General features: G+C 36.2%; 1 protein-coding gene and 1 pseudogene across 1 annotated transcript; one reads left to right on the top strand and one right to left on the bottom strand.

Moving 5' to 3' along the window:
- Positions 1–849: 849 nt before the first annotated feature.
- Positions 850–1641, bottom strand: LOC119506572 (olfactory receptor 2T2-like). The gene has a single exon (XM_037799581.1). The coding sequence runs from the start codon at positions 1639–1641 to the stop codon at positions 850–852; it is 792 nt and encodes a 263-aa protein (XP_037655509.1).
- A 6503-nt stretch (positions 1642–8144) lies between these two features.
- Positions 8145–8870, top strand: LOC119506571 (annotated as a pseudogene).
- Positions 8871–25151: the final 16281 nt, after the last annotated feature.

Genomic DNA, 25151 nt, shown 5'->3' with positions numbered 1-25151 from the left:
AATAGAAACTGGGAGAATATTCACATATATATATATATGTATATACATATGCATATACATACACATACATATTTGTATATAGTTGAGTGCAACCCTATACATATATATCTGAACACATTTATATGTATACAGGTTTGTATATATATTATAATAATATATGTAAATTGGAGAGGACTTGAACAATGAATGAGGTAATATTTTAAATAGGTTACTATCTTTAGGACAATTTGTTATAGTTAAATAGGTAAATATTATTAAATAATAGAAGAATATGCATGCTTCTAACAATTAGTTCAAAAGCATAATATCACTTCCAAAATAAAGTGGTATGAACAGAAGAAAAATGTATTTTCTTGGGCCACATTAGACTAATGTATTCAGAATTATGTTTTACCTCAAAAGCTGCAAAATTTATGTTATGAGCAATTTATTACTAATGTTTATTTTATCTGATGATATAATATTATAATATTGCAATTGAAGGAGAATAAGTGTGAATTCAGCAAAGAGTGAATATTTGCCTGTGTTCTGCATTTTTTCCTCTTGTCTAATGTTAATAGACATATGTGCTTTTGCTTGCTATCACCTGCAAATTTGGGGTGTCTTCTGACATACAGCATTTTGTTTAAAGTTCTTGTGAAGCTCAAATGAATTTCAGCAGGAGAAGTGAACTGATCCATTATCATTTCACAAAGGGTGGGTTGAAGGAATATGTCCATGAGTTGTCTCCAGAAAAGTAGTAGTTTTGTTGTTGTATGTTGTCAAACTCTGTTATAGCAATACAGTTCTGCATATGAGGTCCATCCTCTCATGCCTTATTCATAATTGGTATCAATATTTTAAGGAGTTTTACCATCCCAGCACTTTCCTGAGGGCTGCAGCCACTTCTTTGTTTCGAAGACTGTAGATGAGGGGGTTGAGCATGGGAGTGACAATAGTGTAGAAGACAGAAACTACTTCATCCTGCTCCATGGTATGATAGGCTTTGGGGAGAAATGACTTGATGATGGCTGTTCCATAGAAGAGAGACACAGCAATCATATGGGAGGAACAGGTTGACAAAGCTTTTCTCATCCCTACGTTTGATCCTAATCTCAAAACTGAAGAAAGTTTCTGCCCATATGAGGCCATAATGTCAGATATTGGAATGAGGAGGAACACAACGCCACTCACAAAAAGCCCATTTTCATAAAGGGATGTATCAGCACAAACAAGTTTCAGGAGAGCTGGGATCTCACAAAAGAAATGATGGATTTCTCGGGACGCACAGTAAGGGAGATTCAGCATATATATTACATGGACCAGGGCATTGAGCAGAGCACCAAGCCAGGTGCCAGTCACCATGAAGGCACAGACTGTAGGGTGCATGAGAACTGAGTAATGGAGAGGGTGGCATATGGCAACATAGCGGTCATAAGTCATGACAGCCAGGAGAAGGCACTCTGTTCCCACAAGTGTCGTGAAGAGGAAGAGCTGAATCCCACAGTTAATAAAGGATATGGTGTTCTTTCCAGAGAGGAAATCACTGGCTATCTTGGGGACAAATGTGGAGCTGTGCAAGAGATCCATGATGGAAAGTTGGCTGAGAAGGAAGTACATAGGTGTATGGAGTCGAGAGTCCAACCAAATGAGAATTATCATTATAATATTCCCAACAAGTGTGATAAGGAACACCAAGAAGATGAGAGAAAAGAGGAGATTGGAAGCTTGAATGTGGTGAAATAGCCCTAATAGAACAAAATCAGTTCCAGTTGTCTCATTTGTCCATTTCCCCATTTTCTCCTTCCTTACTCATTATCCTGGAGAGATCAGACAAAGATATTTAGTCCCAACCTAAATTGTTGCCAAACTCATTTTACAAAGTGACAACTTCATTCTCCTTCCTAGTCATACCAAAATATATATTTTGTGCTTCAACTATTTTCAAATCTATCTCTACTGAACAATTGTTCTCATTATATTACAATGGTACTGTGTGCTGATTTGAAATATTTTAACCAAACTTTGCAAAGATTGTATATTCTCAGCATTTTAAGGAAATGTATCTAACTCCTTGAAATTTTGATGATGTTAAGAAGTAGAATGTAATTTAAAATCCAAAATTCATACACCTCTTTAAAATCTCTCTCCCTCTAACTCAGTATTTCTCAGTCTCTGTTTGTCAATATCTCTATCTCTCTAGATATATCTCTTAATTTACATATTTATATCTATTAATTTACATATATTGTATGTATATTGCAACACCAATTCTTGAAAAAGACATTCTCTTTTTGCTTAGTCCTGATTTGCAAGAGTTAGAGCCTGTATAAAGGAGATTGCATTCATAAGTAATCTTCTAAACACCTGTGTGAAATATGTTAGTTGTTTTACACGTCATTTTACCCTTATAACAGGTCTGCAAGGAATTACTTTCCTTCTTTCAAAAGGCAAGTTTGATTTTAGAGAAATCAAGTTATTTTGTATATTTAGGCAGCAGTTAAAGGATCAGGACCATAGTCACACCTAAATATTTCCAAGATCCCTGTTTCTTTGCCTCAGCGTGTTATCCAATGCAGCCTCTAAAGAGAAATCTGGTTAAAGTGTTCTTTATTTTGAAATCAAGATGGAAGTTTGTCTTTATTTTTTTGTAATTTGATAACTGAAAACATAAGATCATCCAAAGAGTAAGAGAAGCCTGGTATCAAATGAAATCCCTTCTGGGTGAGACTCAGTATCTTAATTCCACATTCTCAAATGCCTGTTAATGATGTGACAAATTACAACAACAATGAAAACAAAGGAACAAACAGAAACTGCTATTAGTGAAGTAATTTGGCCAGAGGGCTTGTTGATGGACTTCATCTGTGCTTAATAGAGAGGCGCTCTAGGTGAAATGAAGGGAAATTAAGAGAAACCTATACCAATGGGGCAATAACCTAGTCTGGAAGGAGGATGGGGCTAAATGCAGAGAACCTCCACTAACCCATATGCTCGCTTGTAGAAATAAAAATGAAATGAGTAGATGAATAGACTGGCATTACATTTTTCGCAATGTTCCTCAAAATTTGGGGCACATAAAACACAGCATCGAGGCAACATTAAAAAATAAATTTCACTCAACACGGAAGACTAGCTCCTTCCCTGGAAAACTGTAATCAGAGTCATGGTTTGCCACTTTTTTTGTAATTTGCTTGCTTCTTATGGTTACATGCATATCTATTAAGATGCTCTATGTAGGAAATTTCATAAAATACTATATAATTGACATTGATCCATTAACAAACATGAATTTTACATGAATATTGCATTATACTCCTCATGTTTATTTCAAGAATGTAAGCCTATAATCAGTAACTAGTACTCCAACAGATATGGAGAGAAATACCAAATAACATCAGCAGAAAATTGTTCAAAATATCAAATAGTTCATTAGTTTGGCTTAAACTCAGGGAATATTGTCACTGCTAAAATTATATGACTTTTGAGTTGGATTTCAACTCAATGTAATTTGCTTTACTTCAAAATTGGATTTTATAAATTCATATTAAGGGACTCTAAAATAAACAATTAAAATGTGCAATATGTAGCATTTAAAAAATTACAGTATGAATCCTTTGTTTTCAGTTTTATTTTTTCAATTGATTGTTTGAAAATCAAGTACTTAATCTACTGAAGCATTTCCTTCAAACAAGTCAACTCAATTAAAGAAAAAAAAATCCTATATTCAAGATTGATTGTTCTTATACAGTGTCTTACTACCAGTGTTTGTGAAAATGCATGCCCTTGTTCTCAAAGTAAAAGAAGGAGAGATTTAAAGTAGTTAAAAGAGAAAATCAGAAGAACAAACATACAACGCATTTGGATTCCTTAGAGTGAATTAGTTTTATTGTCTCTAAATATAATTGTTTCTTGAGTATAAAAAAGGTACATTGAATGAGCGTAAAACATACAGAGAGGGTGGTCATTCTAAATCAGTGGGATATGTGTCAACTAGATAAATGCAGATGCCAAGTAGATAAGATGTAAGGAATATGAAATAGTTAATTATTAAAGTCTCATTTACCATATAATTAATCATCTCCAAATTTGATGTTCTCCCCCCTTCTGTAAAAACAGTTTTACAGAACCATCAAGAGACTGTTGGCAGTCAGTAAGAATTTGGGAGTTTGGATTACTTCTGATAGCCTAACCTTACTTCTAAGCCAACAAATAACTTGATATATGATTCTCTGGTATAGCAAGCTTTCAGGAAATGAACATTTGATTCTTGTCAATGCATGCTGAAGTGCAAATCTATATGTAAGGAGGTAGACATAACCACATACAGTGGGCACATTTTAAACATAAAATATTATCTTACAGTGTTCTAGTGATTTCACAAATGATATTTCATATACTGCTCCCACAATTTGGTGAAAAAATTATTTTCATCATTATATCAGTAGGTACTTAGCACTTTTTTAGTATTGTTTAAACAAATATGTTTTAATCTGAAAGTCAATTAATTCATTTGCAGTAACTAATAAGATCCTAGCATATAAAGGACTCACAGGCCCTTCATCTTTATCTTTGTACATTCTTAAGTCCTACATATCTATCAATACCCATTAATTTATATTTAAATACTGCAGGGGTTTAAGGATCTACTTTTGTGTAATATGTTACTTTTCCTTGTAAGCTTCTCAAATTGTCTACAATTTTTTAATATAATGAAGTCAAGAGTCTTGCATTTAAAACTTTGAAAAATTATTTCTAATTTGAATCCACAGAAGCAAATTTTAAAAGGTATTCATTGTCTCTGCCTTAATGATACATTTTTTGTTATTCAAAAATTTTAGACAATATTCTGATTTGTTACTGAAGAATCTCTGATGGATATATGGTATCAGAAACAGGGTAAATAGAATAGAAAATACTGATATTTAACACCAGCTCAATTTTGATTATACCTATAATGACTCAAAGTTTAGAATAGACTATTTTTTAAACATTAAAGTAAGGCTGATAATGTTGAATGAAATAACTACTAATGTAACAATAACATTACCAACATGTCTATTTGGCTATTTAAATTTGTATGGCTTAAAAGTAAATCCTATTTTCTTTTTAGAAATACTGCATATAGATTAACTTACCTTTTCTATTTTTCCTTAGGATATTACAAGAAATGTATTTATGTAAAAGGAAGTGTTACACAGAAAAGCATCCAGAGAGATTCATCTTCTTTGTTGTCAGGGCCATATATTACCAATGAACTAAGGAGGTTATATACAACATGAAGTTCTTTGCCACAGAAGTTCGTAACAATTTTCAATTATACTTGCACTGTCCTCAGAGAAAATGTCCCTTTTCTTCCCTCTGTTCCCTTAGGTAGGCCAAGCATATTATTCCATTGTCCTTCAATGCCCAAATAAAGCAAATCTATTCTTTCCAAAACAAGCAAAGGAAAATATCAATCAGTCACATAATTTATTTAGCAGTCCCAGCTAACTCATCTGAAAACTGGAAAATTGCAGGGTTGAAATCCCAATGCAGAATTGATCATCTGCTGCCTTGGATGCAGAGTGAGTGGATTTCCTTCCTGGAAGGAAGACCCAGATATGTTACTTAACTTTTCTTTTCTCTGGTACTTCATCTACAAAATGGGGATGATAAGAACATGATGTTGTAGGGTTTTGTGAGCATAAAGTGAATTGATTAATGAAAATCTCATGAAACAGTGCAGGTGAATGAGACATTAAATGCATCACAATTATGTGGATGAGTTTTTGAATTTATGGATTAGTATAATGAGGAATATGAATTGATCCATAATGTAAAATTCTTGATGTAAATTACTCAAATGCATATATTTTTCTTTCTGGTATTATCAAATACACAAAATTAGAGAATTGCATAAGGATTAACATTTTATTAATGAACTATATGTGACTCCATCAATTTATTGTCTGTCAGACTTCTCATTTGAAAATGTACAAAAACAAACAGACATGTACATACATTATATATAAAATATACATATATGTATAGGCACAAAGCACACACAACAGCACATGATTTATATATATAACAAAACTTCCTTGATCTTTTTCAATTGAAATATTCATTGCTGTTGCTATTTGCTTGAATATTTATATAATTTTTACCCATTTAATTTAAAGGGCTCTGAACATTCTAATCTCAAAATGATCCCCAGATATATATTTTTAATATATGGGGGGAAGGACAGATTTATGACAATACTAAGAATTGAGCTTGGTTCTGGAATGAAATCTCTTGCTGTGTATGGGATACTTGGCAGGTTAGTTTTAACACAGTGCTCATTTTAGGTCCTTGTGAGTATATGAACTAAATTTAACTCTCATTGAAGTCCTCATGTGCTAGGTAGAGCTATAAGTGCTTTATGTATATATTGAATGCTCAGACTTCCCATTGTCCCTCATAGGAAGGCACTATGAATAACAACTGCATTTCTCCAGTATAGAAGTTATGTAATTTCAGAGATCAAGTAGTGGAGACAAAATTTGATGGTATGTATTCCACTATAACATTTGTGTTCTTATCAGCCATGTTTTGGACCAACACCACATTTAATACACCAACAAAAGTTTGAGGTTAGAATTTTTGTAGTCTACTAAGAACTTTCTAAAATATGGTATAAAACACAAAAACAAGAATAATGAGCAATTGGAAGGTGCTTCTACACACCCCAAGTTCTTTACAGTAATCACATAATTAGAAATTAGTACATATTTTCTTTGCCACCTGAACTTGTTGTACAAGTACTACCAAACTATCTAGAAAGAGCACAATAAAAAATCACCACTTTAGTTACTCAAGGAAAGGCAGATTTTAAATAATTTTCAATTAATTTCCCCCTTTTCAATTAAATCCAGCATTGCTTATTTAGTCATTAGGCACTGTTAGATTTTAAAATAGAAATAGTGCAAAAATTCTTTGGAATTTTTCTTGAAAGAAAACAGGGTTTTTATCTATTATTGTGTTCCACAGAAATATTTGAGAGAGAAGAATTTTCCACTGATGATTCCTTTACATTAAATGAGCATAAATTTGTCTACAAACAGCACCACTTCTAACATAAGGATCTGTCATCCCATGCTAGATTATCTATTTTCAGTTGCAATCACTTCCATCCAAGTCTCCTTTGGATGAGAAAGCTTCATGGTATATGGAACTGGAAACTACATTTCCCAGAATCCCATTCCCTGTATAGTTCATATTTATCATCTTTACAGGAGAATGATTTATGTGCAATCTGGAAGACTGGAAGAAAAGAAAATGAGTTATTCCCTGAGCAGGCAGATGTGTGAAAATATGTAATTCTCAAATCCACTTCTATGTGAGTTTGTACAAAATAAACTACTTTGACCCTAGAGATTAAGAGAGTTAGTGGAAACTTCTGTACATTTTGAGATTTGCAGGAGTTTCAAGGTGAGTTCCTAAAACCAGTACCTTGAAAATTATCTTTCTTTCTCACTGCCTTTTTGAAGTTCTGATAAACATCTAATTCCTGGTAGTAAAATCCTTTATAAGTGGAATTTTTCCTAACTCAGTGACTCCTCTTTTCCCAAATAATGTTGACTTACATACACAGTATTTGCCACCAGCTGTCTTAAGGAAACAGAACCTAAAACAACTGGAATCTTGAATAGATTTCCTAATCTTATTAGATAAAAATACATGATTAATTAATTGCTAGTGGAAAATTGAAAACTTGTTGTCCATATCATACTGATGCAAACAAGTTATTTATCAGTTCTAATTTGCTAAAGTCAAGTGCAAGAGTTTAAATCAAGAGTTCAGAGGAACAAATGACTTTTAAAATGCATATTATGTTAGAAGAGTCCATTAATTATAGTTTGGAGTAGTTTTATCTGACTACATTAGATAAATTGCAAAAGAAAAGGAAAACTCAGTACTTTAAATTCCTACCTCGGAGGGGAGGGGACGGGAGCGCGGGCGGGAGAGGCGCGCTAGGCGCTTCCTGTTCCGGCGCCAGGAGGAGCCGCGCGCCGCTGTTGCTGCTGCCGCCGCTTCTGCCGCCGTCGCCCGCCAGGCTGCGTTCGGTTCGTCAGTGTTCAGTTCCTTTGTACCCATCGCCGCTTCTAAACCTTGCTACGGGATCGGATCCTGCCGGGAAAATGTCTGAAGAGTTTTCGTTGGCAGATGCACTACCCGAACCACTCCCCTGCCAAAACCTCTACTGTTAGCAATACAAAACCTGGTCAACCTCCTCAAGGCTGGCCAAGTTCAACCCTTGGAATAACCCAAGTGCTCCACCTTCTTGTGCCGTCTGGACTCCCACCAAGTGCAACACCTTCTGTGCCTTTTGGACCTGCACCAACCGGAATGTATCCCTCTGTGCCTCCCACCGGACCGCCTCCAGCACCTTTTCCTCCTTCTGGACCATCATGTTCTCCACCTGGTGGTCCTTACCCAGCCCCAAGTGTGCCAGGCCCTGGCCCCACTGGGCCATATCCTACACCAAATATGCCCTTTCCAGAGCTTCCTAGACCATATGGTGCACCCACAGATCCAGCTGCAGCTGGTCCTTTAGGTCCATGGGGTTCCATGTCTTCTGGACCATGGGCACCAGGAATGGGAGGGCAGTATCCTACCCCTAATATGCCATACCCATCTCCAGGGCCATGTCCCATTCCTCCTCCTCCCCAAGCACCAGGGGGAGCACCACCTGTACCATGGGGCACTGTCCCACCAGGAGCGTGGGGACCACCAGCACCATATCCTGCCCCTGCAGGCTCATATCCCACACCAGGACTCTATCCTACCCCCAGTAATCCTTTCAAGTGCCTTCGGGACCTTCTGGTGCTCCACCAATGCCTGGTGGCCCCCATGTGAGTGTTTAATTTGTTATTTAATGTGCAGTAATAGTCACATAAGCACAATTGAAAGATTGGTTCCCTCCAATTTTGAATGGAATATTTAAAAGTTTTAAAACTTTCTAAAAGGGGGTGTTTATATGTAAAATAAGAGTAAATTTCAAAGATTCAGGTAGAACATTTAAAAGGATGAAAGTACAAGCATTCCTGGTACTAAAAATGGAAAGAAAATTTTCCTGAAGACCAATCTCTGCCTGTCTGGATTGATAAGAAAATAGATTTTTAAAGAATTTCAGGCAGTGAGAGTATAACTTCCTATTTTTCAGGCAACTCTCCATGGTGTTTCTCAGCCAGGATTTTGTTAGATCATTAGCAGTATTGAGCTCAAGATTATACCCCTATTCTCTATAATCAATTAAGTGTAATGATCTATGCTTTACTGTCAGCTAAGCTGGAGTAGGGTTTTTGTCTTAGTTGAGGAGCCTATTAAGGGCATATGAAAAAGTAAAAAGGCACCCCCCCCCTTGAGGTAAATTAAGCAAGTATCCAAAAGCAGTCAAGATTCCCTTTAGGAAAAAGTTTGTTTATTCTTAACATACAAACTTAACAATTCAGATCCCCATCTAGATTAATCAAACATCCATTTCAGGTGTAAAAGAAGAAAATCTCAATAAAGTACCCCTGACACGTCTTCCTTTCATTAGTATAACTTCTTGCTATATATATATATATATATAATTTTTTTTTTTAATTTTTGCAAAATGTATGCCAAGGTAACTAAATAAGATGACTTGTTCTTTGGATTTATTAAGCAATAAATTTATTTTAAGCCATAGGAAGGAGTTCATAAACTCTATTTGCAAAACTAAAAAAAAAAAAAAAATTCCTACCTCACAGAACACAGAGAACCAGGGGCTTTAGTGATTGTCAGGAACAACCTTTTTATTTTCTTGTTGTATAGATTTCTGGATAAAGCAGGGTATCTGGTCCCCAAAGTGACATAAATTATAAAACAAGTTAAATTTCTTTCTCACCAAGGCTCATAAAATTTAGGATAGTTCCTGAAAAGAGATTCCAAATGGAGTCCAGAGGTCACTCTGGTGGGCACTCTTATGCACAATAACTCTTTTTAGGATTTAATGAATTGGAATAATGGGTAGTAAATATCTGAAACTATCAAACTACAAACCCAGTAGCCTTGAAGCTTGAAGACAATTGTATAACAGTGTAGCTTACAAGGGGTGACAATGTGATTGTGAAAGCCTATGGATCACACTCCCCTTTATCTAGTGTATGGACAGATGAGTAGAAAATGGGGGCAAAAAAACTAACAGAAAAATAGGGTGGTGGGGGGGCAATTTGGGTGTTCTTTTTTTCCTCTTATTTTTTATTCTTATTCTCACTTTTTTCTGGTACAAGGAAATGTTCAAAAATAGATTGGGGTGATGAATGAACAACTATATGATGGTAATGTGAACAATTGATTGTATACTTTGGATGATTGTATGGTGTGTGAATAAATCTTAATAAAAAATACATTGATTCCATCACAATACAGAAAAAAAATAGACCTCCCTTCTGCCACCCTATTTTAAAAGCTTGTATTAGTGTAGTACATTAGATATAATTCGTGAAAGAACATTTTAATCATTGTACTGTTAAATATGGTCTATCATATACAATGTTTGTATTGACAGTCTTATGGCTGTTTTTTTTTTAAATTTTATTCTAGTAACATATATGCAACCTAAATAGTTCTCCTTTTAACAACATTCAAATATGTAATTCATGGCTCTCAATTATGTTCACAATGCAGAGGTTTTTGAAAGAAAGGGAGAGTAGATTATCTTGAGGAGGGGCTTTAAAAACCAGATAGCTTGTTCCAAAGGAAACTGAGCTCATTTGCAATGGTTACTGTGCCTTGGGGAAGAGGAAATGTCCAGAGTGCCACTTGAGCCCCATTTGACCCAACAAATTAAAGGTGTTTGAAATGTGTGTGATAGATTTGAATGCGGCATTGAGTCCCTGGTAAGTCTAAAAAATATTTGCAGGTCAAATACCTAAGTGTTTGAAACATCCAGCAGAAAACCATACTTAGATTCTTTGAGAAACAGATCTTGGTTTACTACTAGACTCTCACATACACATAAAGAATGATCATAGGTCACAAATTATCATGCAACATAAGCTCACCTTCATGAATCTGTTAACTGACAACATAACAAATCCACAACATTGTCATGTGAAAAGGACTTCATCATTAAATGGAAGGTTTAAGATGTTCCTTAGAAAAACTAAACATCCAAATTTTATAAACAGGTAGATAACACTTCCCTGCCATCTATTCTGTTGATTTTATATACATCTTACTCCATTTATACTAATGGCCACATGGAGAACTTTATAGGGCCATTGAAAAAAGAACAATCTGGGTTATAAATCATATGGACTATATGCCAGGAAAATCTGAATGTGGATACTTAAAGCATTTCATTCCCTCCCAAGACTGGCTTTGAAGTCAGAGTCAAATAGAAATCATTCAAGTGTGTGGCAGTTTCAGTAAAGAATATATTTTATTCACATTGGCAGAGAGGAGCTTTGGCTAGAGATGTGAATCTACATAAATTCATGACAGTGACTAACAATTTTTCTACATCTTCCTGGCCCCCCAAATATAACTTCTTCCCACATACAAAATATATTCACCCAAAACCAATATCCCCCCCAAAAGTTAGACCCTATTCCAGTATCCATTTCAAATCTCATCTAAATATTATCAACCCCAAAATTCCCAAATCTCACCTTTCAAATCCTATGATTTAGATGTGGGTAAGACTCTTCATTCTTGGTGCAAAATAACTTTTCATCAACAGACCTGTGAAACTTAGAAAACAAATTATCTGCCTCCAAAATATAATGGTGGGACAGGCATAGGATTGTATTCCCATTTAAAAAGGGAGAAAATGGAAGGAAATTAATGGGTTACAAGTCCCAGGCAAAGATGAAGCACAGCATGGCAAATTCCATAATATTTCAAGATGTGAGAATAATTCTCCAAGGTTCAATGGACCCTTTGGTCCCATGAAGATCTCCAGATTCTGTTGGCCTCTGAGATGCCCTAAACCAAGGTGTCCCTGTTGGGATCGATCCTGAGCTTCCAGTAGTCTGTTTCTTGTTATGGAATCCAAGGAATCTAACAGCCATCCTTAATTTTGTCCTGTTTCAGTGCACATCAGTCCAAGGTGGCAGTGTTTCTGCTAAGATTGCTGATTGCATCCATGAGTTACACACATAATCTGTCAACAAAATAAGTCCTGCTATACCACAATCCTACTGCCAGAGCACCTATATAGGTTGAAAATATCTAAATAATCATTTACTGTTTCCTCTTTGTTTAATATTTCCTTCCTCAATGTATCTCTTTCACTTTAATTTTACTATAAAGAGCAAAGGCAAGCCAAGCTGATTTCCACAGTTTTCTTGGAAATATCCTAAGTTTAATATGCAAGTTTGCACAATCTACATCTCACCATTGGTAGCACACAATTCAGACAAGGTTCTAGAATTTCAAGACATCAGTTGCCTCTCTTCCTGTGTCCAGTAACACATTCTCCATTTCATTTGAATATCTCATCAAATTGCACTATAAACTCCATATTTCCAACAAAAGGCAATCTAGGTTTTGTATATCATCCATCTCAAAATTCTGATAACCTGTGGCTATTACCGAATTCCCAAAATTACTTTCACATTTTTAGTTATTCCTTACAGTAAAACCACACTTCCTGGTACCAAAATAATTTCTCAGAACTGACATAAATTCCTGCAAAACTGGGTGTCTTAAAACAACAGAACTGTATTCTCTCTCAATTCTAGAGACCAGAAGTTTGAAATGAATTTATGTGTAGGATCTTGCTCCTTCCAAAATCTTTAGAGAAGACCTTGTCTTGCTTCTCCCAGCTTCTGGTAGCCACAGCTGCTCCATAGATTTTGATAGCATAACTCCAATGTGTGGCTCCATTCTTCACATAGCCATCTCCTTTCTGTGCCTGTGTGTCTATGTCCAAATTTCTCTCTTGTTATAAGGGCACCTGTCATAATGGATTCAAGGCTATCTTTTTTTGTATGACTTCATTTTAACTAAATTAACAATATCTGCAGAGGCTCTATTTCCAAATAATATCAAATTATGAGGTACCAGGGGTTAGGATTCAATATATTATTTGAGGCAGTCAATCCAACTCACATCACTTCGTACCTGACATAAGGTATAAAAGTGGTGCTTAAATGTATAATTCAATTTAAAATATACAGTGTTCTGTAGGGATTTGTGACTAGAGTAGAAAAGGGATGACATCATCTAGAGATTATGTATGGTGCATTGTCACTCTCATATTAGGCAGAAGATTGCCATTTATCTGGTTGGATGGAAGACCTTTTATCATGTGATATGGGAGCATAGAATCATTTTTTTTTCTTTAAAACAAATTTTACAAGTTGTGTCTATGGATGTTCAACTGAGGATGAACTGTGCTAGAATCTGTTATCAGTGTGTATCAGCACTGTGTTATCCTAAGGATCAGGGACAGAATTTCCCAGGTGGCCATTTTCTGTCAAATTTTGGTTTAGTGTCTGCTAACGAGAGATGTTCCTGTAAGAATTTTACATAAGAGGGAAAGATATACCATTTTTTATTATATCAGTTGAAGATACATAAAAGTTCAAGCAAAATAGAACTGTTTGTCTGTGGTCGTAAATGCATGTGCCGGTGTTTCCATCAAATCTTTAATATGCACTTTATATATTCTCCAACTTCCATTCTTTAGGTCATGGCTCATTAATCACTTTTTCTTTGACATTCCATGCTATTGCCATAGTGTGTCAGGACAGTTCCAAGTATGAGTATACCATCATCTTAAGTGTCTTTATTATTCTGCTGCTACCATTCATGGCCACTCTGGCTACTTATACCTATGTGCCCACTGTGGTGTTCCAGATGAGCTCCAGTAGAGGACAGACAAAAGCTGAATCCACACATTCTCCCCACTTGGTGGTAGCAAGTCTATTCTAATGGCTACTCTGTCCACCTATATGAGGCCACTCTGTTTGCAGTACTCTGCAAGGAAATGTGGTAGGGCATTTCACACCATCATGAAAGCCTCACCCATTTATCTACAGCTTCAAGAATAGTGAGGTCATTGGGGCCATGAGTATACTGCTGGGTAATGGATATTTGGACAGAAAATGTTCCTTTAGCTCCTTACACTGATTTAGGGGATTTTATCTAAGATCTTTGATTAGTTGTTCCAATGTCTGGCTTTTCTCTGAAGTTTTAATTTGTCACCTTGAATGAGCCATCTCTTCCTGTTCCTTTGTATGACTGCGAACATTGATGTCTGGGCACCTACTCTCAAGGTCTGTTTCTTCCTCTGATCTAGGGTTTTACTGTAGATTGTCTTTGTGTTAAGGCTCTTTCTTCTTCAATACTTGGTCCAGCATATACTGAACTTTTGCAGCCACTATGTTTAACAATTCACACTTTGTCATGTCTTTCTGCACCTGTCTCTTGACTTGGGCATGCACAGCAACTTTTAATATTACCCTATAATGTGTAATTGTTTTCCCTCCAGGAGAGGATTTCCTTTTCTCTCTTCCACTCCAAAACCCCTGGCCTGTTGTCTTTTTTTTTTTTTTTTTTTTTTTTTTTTTTGCAAAGTTTCTCCTGCCCCCAGTGGCTATGATTTGTTCAACGCCTCACTCTTGCTCAGCTTTCAGTCCAGGGTACATGCTTCTTTACATTTATCTCCTTTTCTGTGGCTTTTTTGCTTCTGGTAACTTCCACATCAGGGGAATCCACCCCATGTAGCCAGTTTGGGTTACTTTTTCAGAAAAAGCCATTTTTTTTTGTTTAGGTGCCCCAGGAATTAGAGACTAGACTGGGAGGGTGCACAACCTGTGGACAGTTCCCTGGCAGGATGCTCTTATTTCTTGTGGACTGCTAGGTCCCCACCTTGTTTATGTTTGGTCTTGGGTCTTCGGCCTAAATGTACATGGGACTCAAGGTCACCACATTGTGTGGCTTTTTGGTCAGTGACCATGGTGGAAGGAGACCAGGCAGAGTGCTGCCACTGTGTGACACTTAAGCTATGAGCACCAAGCATTGGGGAGGTTCTGAACTTGCTTGCCTCATCCTGCCTACATTATTTGAAGAGAGGTGTTCTTTATTTCTTTAATTCAGCATCAATGGAGTCCTTCTCCATTCTCTATTGTCCACCAGAGTCCCAAGCAATTGGGATCTGCTCTAAGGGGAGACCTGCCCTGGTATAACATGCCACCATCTTGATGACCACCATAGGGGTGTGAGGTAGGGGTCCCTCCCTTTCTTTTGTAAATAGAGATCCAGTTTTCTCAGCACCATTTTTGAAGAGACTATTTTTTCAACAGCTGAGGGGTCCTTGCCTGCTTGTCAATAGTCAGTTGACCTTAAATGTGACAGTTGATTTCTGAGCTCTCAATTGCAATTCCATTGGTCTTTATGTCAGCTCTTGTGCTAATACCATGCTGTTCAGATTACTGTTGTTTGTAATAAGTTTAAAATCAAGAAGTGTGCACCCTCCAACTTGATTCTTCTTTTTCAAGATGGCTTGGCTCTTTGGGAACTCTTTTCCTTCCATATAAATTTGATGATTTTTTTTTCATGTTTGCAAAGAAGGTTGTTGAAAATTTGTTTGGGATTGCATTGAATCTATAAATTGCTTTGGATAGGACTGGCATCTAAACAATATTTAGTCTTCCAATACATGATCACAGAATGCCCTACCTTTTATTTAACTCTTCTTTGGTTGCTTTTAGCAATGTTTTGTAATTTTCTTTATACAAACACTTTACATCCTTGTTTAGATTAATTCCTAGATAGATGATTATTTTGGTTGCTCTTGGTTTCTTCTTCTGGTTGTTCCTTGCTTGAGTAGAGAAACTACTGATTTTTGGATGTTGATATTGTTTACATCACTTTTTTGCTGAATTAATTTATTTGTTCCAGGAAATTGAAATGGATTTTTCAGGATTTTCTGTATATAGGACATGTGCTCTGTGAATAGGAAAGTTTTACTTACTCCTTTTCAACTTGGATGCTTTTTTTGTCTTTTTCTTGCCTAATTGTCCTGGCAAGAATTTCCTGTACAGTATTGAATAACAGTGGTGACATTGGACATTCTTGTCTTCTGACTGACCTTAGAAGGATAGTTTGGGTTTTTTCACCATTTAGTAGGATGCTATCTATGGGCTTTTCATATATGTCTTTTATCATGTGGAGGATGTTTCCTTCTGAACCTTGAGAATATCATGTTGGATGGAATAAGCCAGACACAAATATTATATGATCTCACTTTTTAAATAGTTTCTTGAAAGACATTGTCAGATAATTCCAACATATGTGACATCTCAGTGTTAACTTCTATTGATTTTCTTCTCACAATTGAAATTTTCCTAGTTCTTCATAATCTGGGTAGTTTGGAATTATGTATATTCAGTGTTATGCCATCAGTCTTGCTTAAGTCCTCTGGGAAATATACTTATATATGCACTTACATAAACACATGCATAAATTTTTGACTGGTTTTGTTTGTTTGTTATTTAAGCAGTCAGCTAACTTGGAAAGATTCATGACCCTCTTTTCTGTCCCATGTTTCATTGTCTATTGTGACTATGGTTTCAATACCTTCAAATCCCTTGTCAAATTCTCCTGTTAGCTGAAAGATAATGCATTCCACAGAATGAATGTTTCAGAATACAGAATGAATCAGAAAAGGGTAGGGAACTAACATCCACAGTGCTAATTGCAAAAGATTCTTATCAGTCAATAACCTGGCAAACAAAGATTATTTTAAGTGTTTTCCTTAAAAGCCTGGATATTTTGGTATCTGCACAGCCTACAGTAACAGGAAATCAACTACAAGTATAGTAAAAGTTTTATTTAACAATCACACCTCTGAAGATCTCTAATGATGCTATATTAGAAGCATTTTAACTTTAAAAATGGTTTAGTATTTACCAGCACATTGTGTTAATTTCTGTCAAATAAAACATATGGAGAATTCGGAGAGAAGTAGGCTGAATAACAACATTCACAGGTCTCATATGAAAGTGGCAGAAATGGGATGGGTATCTCAGAGATCATCCATAGTAAAGCCTCAGGAAAGGACAATCAAACATGGACATCAAGGGTACCCGTGGAAGTCAAGGAACAATTTAATTTTAAAAATAGGATGTTATTAATTCTAATTTCCCAGATTTAGGGGGAAAAAGTCTTCCTAATTTAAAAATTTAATCTAATACTGGTATTGAGTACTTGCCTCATTGATTTTGAATATAAAAATTAATTTCACATTTGTAGACTTCAGAATCCAAATGAACCAATGCCAGTTGGTTCTAAAATCTGTTTCATCTATTGTATTCATACATACCAAATTAATTGGAACTATGTATCTATTTCTTAGGTAAAAATACAACTTATCAAACTGAAGAAATCCCAAACTTGCAAACCAAAAGTCTTAGAAAAAAAAGATGGCATTTAGCAGAAGAAAAAATGGAGATAAACTACATGAAAGGATAAATGCCATTTTTTACTTGTCCCAGTTTATGGTTCTATACAACACCTGCTCTACCAGCTCTGCTGCATGTATTTCCATTACAAGGCATATTTCTTTTAAAACTTGCAATTTTTCACTTTCTAATAATAGTAAACATTGGAAACTTTCTGCTCTAGGTTATGTAAAAATTGATCAAGTTTTACCTCTGAAGAGAGAAAAGGCAATTGGAACTTAAGGTCTTACATAATAATTCTATGTCCATATATGAAATAAATCTATTCATTAATAAAATGAGAACACATAAGGAGCATCTTTAAATTATTAATTCAATACCAAGAATTAAATCACATTCCATACTTTCCTTTGCTCTGTCTCTGGGAATTATTTTCTCTTCTGTTTGCTTTTATGCAGAATCTTCTTCTCAGTTCCAATGATTTTGTACAAGTGTTCTCCCTCTCTCAGTGCCCCATTTTCCTTACACTTTTCAATTCTCAGGCTCATCCTATCTTATAGCAGTTCAGGTTTACACCAAGCATTTTTATTTGTGAGGCTTTTCTGCCTGTAGTTTCTTCCCCATTAGGGTATCCCACTACAGGGAACCAGATGGTGTCAATCCAGAAAGGTGGATCACTTCAGAAAATTCTATGCTGCATTTTGGTGGTCCCAACAACTGATACTGGATCAAGTGAGTACACAGCAGTTCTTGCCAGCATTTCTATCATCACATCTCTTTTTCCCCTATGGGATCCTTTAGTATTCAGCACACCTCAGTAGCTTATGATCCAGCCTAAGTTTCTGCAGACTTCGTCTCCTATGCTTGGATATGCATGCAGTTGTCACTTGCTGCTGTGTCTCGCTCTACACTCTCTGTGCCTGGTGGGAGGAACCTGAAATTTTCTGCCTCTATGTGACTCCCGAGCTGCACCAAGTGAGGGGGTGGGGAATGAGAATGGACCAGTGGTTCAGGATGGAATTTTCCTATTGGTATTTTTCTGTTTCTTTGTTTCCGCATTTGTGGAGCCCTTCTCCAATCTTTACTGTTCTCCATATTTCTAAGCAAATACAAATTGTCATTTTATTCACTGAATCTCTGGAGAGACTTTTTCAGGTGTCTTATATTTCTGGGTTGTAGACATTGCCCTGGTCAATAGATTTTTACAAGAGTGCTAAGTACATGCAAAAGGAAAAGTATAGTGTCTTCAACAAATGATGTGGAAAAAATGGATATCAACATATAAAGGAATGAGGTTAAATCCCTACCGCACATCTTATGCAAAAATTAACTTAAAATGGACTAAGCCCCTAAGTATAAGTGTTAAAAGTATAAAACTCTTAGATGGTAACAAAGGGCAAAATCTCATGACCTGTGATTAGATCAGTGGATTCACAGATATGATGCCAAAAGCATAAGCAAAGGAAAAAACAGCAGACTGATTTGGCTTCATTGAAATTAATTTTTTTACATCAAAGGGCATTATCAAGAAACAAGACAACCTATAGAAAGGAAGAAACTATGTGCAAAACTTATATAAGAGTTTAATATCCAGAATATATAAAAATGTTTGCAATGAGACAGTAAAAAGACAAAAAAATACAAATGCAAAGTGGGCAAAAACAATTGGCAAAAATGACAAACACAAAGCACTAAAATTTGGAAACAACCCAAGTTTCCATTAAGAAGAAAGTGTATAATCAAAATGCATTACATATGAAAAATGTAATATCATTCATCAATAAGAATGAAATCCTGAGGCATGCTGCAACTTGGAATAACATTTAAAATATTAGGCTTGGAGATGGAAGAAGATGGAAGCATAGAGAGAAGTGGAAGCTAGTTTGTCTCCCTGGAACAACTTGATAAACAACCAGGAACAACAAGTAAATAATCTGGAATAACTGTGGGGGGACAAATGCGACTTTCCACTCATCATACACCACTCTGAAATGGGATGAATACCCGAGATCACATCACAAAATCTGTAAGTAAAAACTGTGTATCCAAGCTAGGAGTTCCCTCCTCCCATGGCCCAAACTGCATAGCCTCCTGGTGCTAGAGAGCAGCACTCTACCAGCAAGCAAATATAGCTCAGCTGAGCTCCAACTGGGGTTTTAATTAATAAGCATGGACTGCTGAATACAAGAAACAAATTCCCAGCAAGCCAACAGAGGCTTTTACTGACAATTGACCTTGGAGAGCCAGAGGGTGGCCACAGACTGGCCCTGAAGGGGGCTTTCTGTCCCTTTTTTGGCTCAGTGGAGAAACTCTCAGCCATTTGCAGTTCCCAGTGCTCCCACCTAGACAAGGGTGGAGACAGCACAGGCAGAGAGTCTATTCAAATGCTAATGATCATTCCCTAGGGGGGGTTATCTTCCCTAAGAGGAAAGAGGCAGGGCCCAGTCACCCACCCTCCATTCAGACCCAGATCCCAGAGCCTGAGGGAAAGCAGCCAAAAGCCATACCTCCTTGAACCAGAATGGAGCTACAGGCTGACATGCACCACCTGCTGGGCCGAAATGGACAGTGACTTGAGACCTCACAGGGTGCACCAACCTTCTAAGGCACACCCTCAGGGAGACATGATACTATTGACTTCTTCTAAGATCTGAGCCCAGTCTGGTCTTGGAAAACCTGATTGGGGTAACCAAGGAACCAGATTCCTAGACAACAGAAAACTACAGCCTACACTAAGAAAAAACAAAGTTATAGCCCAGTCAAAGGAACAAACTTACACTTCAACTGAGATATAGGAATTTAAACAACTAAAATTAAATCAGTTCAAAAAGTTTAGGGACGATATGGCACAAGAGATGAAGCATAAAATGAAAACACTGGGCATACATAAGGTAGAAATAAGAGGTTTGAAAAAACAACTGGCAGAATCTATAGAAATGAAAGGCACAACACAAGAGACAAAAGACACAATGGAAAAATGCAACAGCAGGTCTCAAGAGGCAGAAGAAAACACTGAGTAACTGGAGAACAAGGCACCTGAAAGCCTACACACAAAAGAACAGATAGGGAAAAGAATGGGAAAATATGAGTAAAACTTCTGGGAACTTAAGGACAAAACAAAATGCACAAATGTACATGTCATTGGTGTCCCAGAAGGAGAAGAGAAGGGAAAAGGGGCAGTAGCAATAATAGAGGAAATAATCAATGAAAATTTTCCATTTCTTATGGAAGACATAAAATTACAGATCCAAGACACACAGCATACCCCAAACAAAATAGATCTGAATAGGCCTATGCTAAGACACTTAATAATCAGATTATCAAACATCAAAAATAAAGAGAAAATCCTGAAAGCAGCAAGAGAAATGTGATCCATCCCACACAAAGAAATCTTGATAAGAACATTTGCAAATTTCTCAATAGAAACCATGGAGGCAGGAAGGAAGTGGGGTGATATATTTAAGATATTGTAATAGAAATACCACCATCCAAGAATCCTATATCCAGCAAAAATGTCCTTCAAATATGAGGGAGAGCTTAAAATATTCTCTGACAGACAATGACAGAGTTTGTGAACAAGATACCTGCTTTACAGGAAACACTAAAGGAAGCACTGCAGACAGAAAAGAAAAGACAGGAGTGAGATGTTTGGAACCCAATTTTGGGAGATAGTAGCACAGCAATGTTAGTGCACTGAACAAAGATGGCTGTGAATATGGTTGAAAGAGGAAGGCTGGGACCATGTGGGACACCAGAACAAAAGACAAACAATAAAGACTGAGGAAGGTTAGGACCATGTGGGACACCAGAAGGAAAGAGGAAAGATAAAGACTCAGACTGTATAACTCAATGAAACCTAAGGTGCTCAATGATTGTACTAAAAGGTAAAAATATATTTTTACATGAGGTAGAACAAATGAATGTAAACATTGCAAGGTGTTAAAAGTAGGGTGGGATTGGGAGAAAAATACAATCAAAGCAAACTAGAGACTATAATTAACAGAAACACTGTATTATGCTTCCTTTAATATAACAAAGGCAATATACCAAGGCTAAATGCATATGGGGGCACATAGGAGAAGGGTATGGGATTCGTGGCATTGGTGATGTTGTCTGACACTTTATTCTATTTTAGTTTAATGCTATCTTTCCTTTTGTTGCTTTCTAGCTGTCATGTTTTTTTTCTCCCTCTCTCTTTCTTTTTTCTTTTTCTTCTGTCCCACTATCTTCTTTGACTCTTCCTCCTTCTTTGTGGAAGAAATGGAGATGTTCTTATATAGATAGTGGCAATGGTGCTGAATACATAAATATGCGACTATACAGGGAACCAATGGTTGTTTACTTAGAATGGAATGTATGGTGTGTGAACAAAACCATCTTAAAAAAAATGGGTTTATGAAGAAAACTTGAGGGTACTATATTGAGTGAAATAAGACAGACACATAAGGACAAATATTGCAGGGTCTCACTAATATGAGCTAATTATAATACATAAACTCATAGACATGAAATTAAGTTAGCAGGATATAGAATGAGGCTAAAGAATGGGGAGTGGTTGCTTATTATGAGCAGAAAATTCAACTAGGATTAATTTAAAGGTTTGGAAATGGACAGAGGTAATGGTAGCACATTGTGAGAATAACTAACAGTGCTGAATGGTGTGTGAAGGTGGTGGAAAGGGTAAGGTCAGAGTCATGTATGTCACCAGAAGGAAAGTTGGTGGTTAAAAGATGGGAATGTATGAAACAGTGAATCTTGTGGTGGACAATGTCCCTGATTAACTGTACGAATCTTAGAAATATCTCCCCTGAACTAAAACAAATATATAGCCCTATGACTAAAAGTTTATAATAGAGGGGCATATAGGAATAAAAAAATATATCCCTGTTGCAAACTATATACTATAGGTAGTAGTATTTTAACATTCTTTCATCAATAGTAACAAATGTACTATACCAAAACTATGAATCAATAATGGAGGGGGGGTGGTTAGAGGTATGGGAGAATTTGAGTTTCCTTTTTTTTGTAATTAAAATGTTCTAAAAATTGATAAATTTTATTGTGGTGATGGATGCACAGCTGTATGATGGTACCATGGGCAACTGATTGTACACTTTGGAGCTTTGGATAATTTTATGGTTTGTGAACAATCTCAATAAAAAATGAAGAAAAAAACATTAGGCTCAGTGAAATAGACAAGGCACTTAAGTTATATCTAGAAATACCAAGTCAACAAATGCAATAAGCTGGCTAGTGGTTACCATTATTTGGGGGACAAGGAGAAGAGGGAATACACATATATTAATGGAGTGTGAATGATAAAATTAACAAAAGTAAAAGAAAGAGAGTACCACACAGAAAAGGCAAGTAAGAATTACATAAATTCAGATAACCATTTCATCTTTGGAGAAGGGGAAGTTTCTGATCAAGAAGAAATATTCAAAAGTATGATGCTTGTCAACAGTATTCAATTTTTACGTGCGTTGATGATTTTTGAGTGATCTATTTTTATCTGCTTAGAAAATTATATTTATATGAAATATATTGTATGTAAAATGGCAAATCGTGAAATATATTAAACATTTAAATTTAAAATTGCTTTTTACACCTAGGTTACCCTGAATTGTCTCAAATTTTCATGGGATGAAAATGAACACAAAGGAGAAAAGTTATAAAATGTTTAAAATATGTAATTAATAAGTCTGGTTTAACTTATGTACAAGAAAATTAGAAAACATAATTTGGGTAAAATAATAAGATGTAAATGTTTAGAATGTCGATGACTGTTTACATTACCCATTTGCTCATGTATGTTGTTCACATTTTCATTAGAATAAGCATATTAATCATGGCTATATTAAATTCTTACCTTACGATTCTAACATATATGAACTATTGATCCTCAAACTCTTTTCATTCTGTCTCTTCAGACCATTCTCTTTGTCTTTTTGAATGTATTTTAGTTTATTTATTGGAAGCAGATATGAGGTACTGATTAAAGGGCACTGGGGTAAATAGGCATCTAGTTTTTCATAGTTTTCTGGCTGTTATGAAAAATACAATAGTGGTTTGGCTTAACAACAGGAATGTATTGGCCCATGGTTTCAGCAGCTAGAAGGCTTGCTTCCTCACAGGGTCAACCATCAATCCCTGGTTCCTTGGCTTTCCCATCACAGGTTGATGCCCTCTCCTTTCCCTACCAACATCACTCCTACAAGTGGCTTTCACTTCATCAGTTGGACTACAGCTTAATGCAAAATAAAATTTTCAAAAATCCCTTTGTACACACCCAGAGGAATGGATGAACATTAAGTATTTTTTGTTTACTTTTAACAGTGTACAAAATTCATCCTACCAATGTCCACCTACTGGGGTGTAAAAAAGACTTGTACTTCATATATGCAAGACATTTATTCCATCACATCTCAAAAGCCATAGGTAATTTAATTAACAACTGTCATTAAAATCTGTATTGGGTATGCTCCTTCCTCAGCCAAAATTCTACTCTGTCTGATGGACTTGTGAAAAATAGAAATCAAGCTATTTGCTTTCAAAATAAAATGATATGGCAGCCATAGGATAAACATTCTCATTTCAGAAGGGAGGAGTTGAAAGGAAAACAGGGGTCATGGGCCTTAAGCAAGTATGAAACAAAGCAGGACAAACTCAATTAGATTGCAAGATCTGAGTCATCCTTGCATCAGTGCTCTGTCCTCGGGACCTCCTATAGCAGCATCTCTATGCTCTCCAAGAGCTTGTTCAGCAGCCATTCTCTCCCAGGACAACAGAGTATAGGCACTGCTCTCTCTGATGATCAGAATAGCAGACACACTCTGCCTGAATGCAGTGGTAGAGGCCCATCGTATCCAAGCTTTGGGGAGGTGGCACTCTCCCAGAATATAGGGGTTCAAGGCCCACACCCAGTGCTGGGGTAGATGTCCTGTCTCATTTAAGCTCAGAGTATACCCGTCCTTTCCACATATGTAGATGAGCATCTTTCTTTGGCCTGAGGATATCACCTTGGTCCAGACCTATTTATCCACATTTCTGTCCTTAAAGTCCTTCTGCCCTCAGTTTGTCTGTTTTTTGTCCCTTTTATTCCATGTGAGTGTGTCACTGTTCATAGGAGTTTTGCAAAAACCTTCAGTATTGCATGCAGTTCAAGGTTGTCTAAAATGTAGAAAAGGATAACTACATTTTAAATCCTGACTTCTACCAAAAAGATTGACTGTGTCCATGTTCAGCCACACCTCCCTTAAAAAAGGATTGTTCAGTTAAACCCTGAACAAACTGGATCCCAGTTCTCATTAGTGTCACTTCCTGAAAGCTCAAGGAGGCACCTGATAAGGCCCCTTCTGCCTGAAATTCATAGCACATTATCAGGATAGGATGATTAATTAATTTCAAAATCAATAATTTCTACTTCCTTTGGTTTTTATTAATAGTTTAATCAGAACTTTATCCCTTTCCTCTCATATTTTTTTATATACTGCAATGTAAAATGAGCTGGCACCTTCCACACTTAACTTGGAAATCTTTTCAGCTAAATATCCAAGTTCGTTGCTTACAGGTTCTATTTTCAATTCAACATTAGGACACAACTTCAACAAGTTGTCAGCTACTTTACAACAAGGATAACCTTCTCCCCAGTTTCCAATAACAAATTCATTATTTCTTTCTATGTTCCCATTGAAAGTATCTTTAATGTCCAAAATTCTACCAACAGTCTCTGCAATGCATTCCAGACTTTTTGTTTCACGAGCC

The sequence above is a fragment of the Choloepus didactylus genome, chromosome 11 (genome assembly GCF_015220235.1).
Source record: "Choloepus didactylus isolate mChoDid1 chromosome 11, mChoDid1.pri, whole genome shotgun sequence".
NCBI lineage: Eukaryota > Metazoa > Chordata > Mammalia > Pilosa > Megalonychidae > Choloepus > Choloepus didactylus.
The sequence above is the reverse complement of the archived record's forward strand: the minus strand, read 5'-3'. Positions and strand labels throughout refer to the sequence as shown.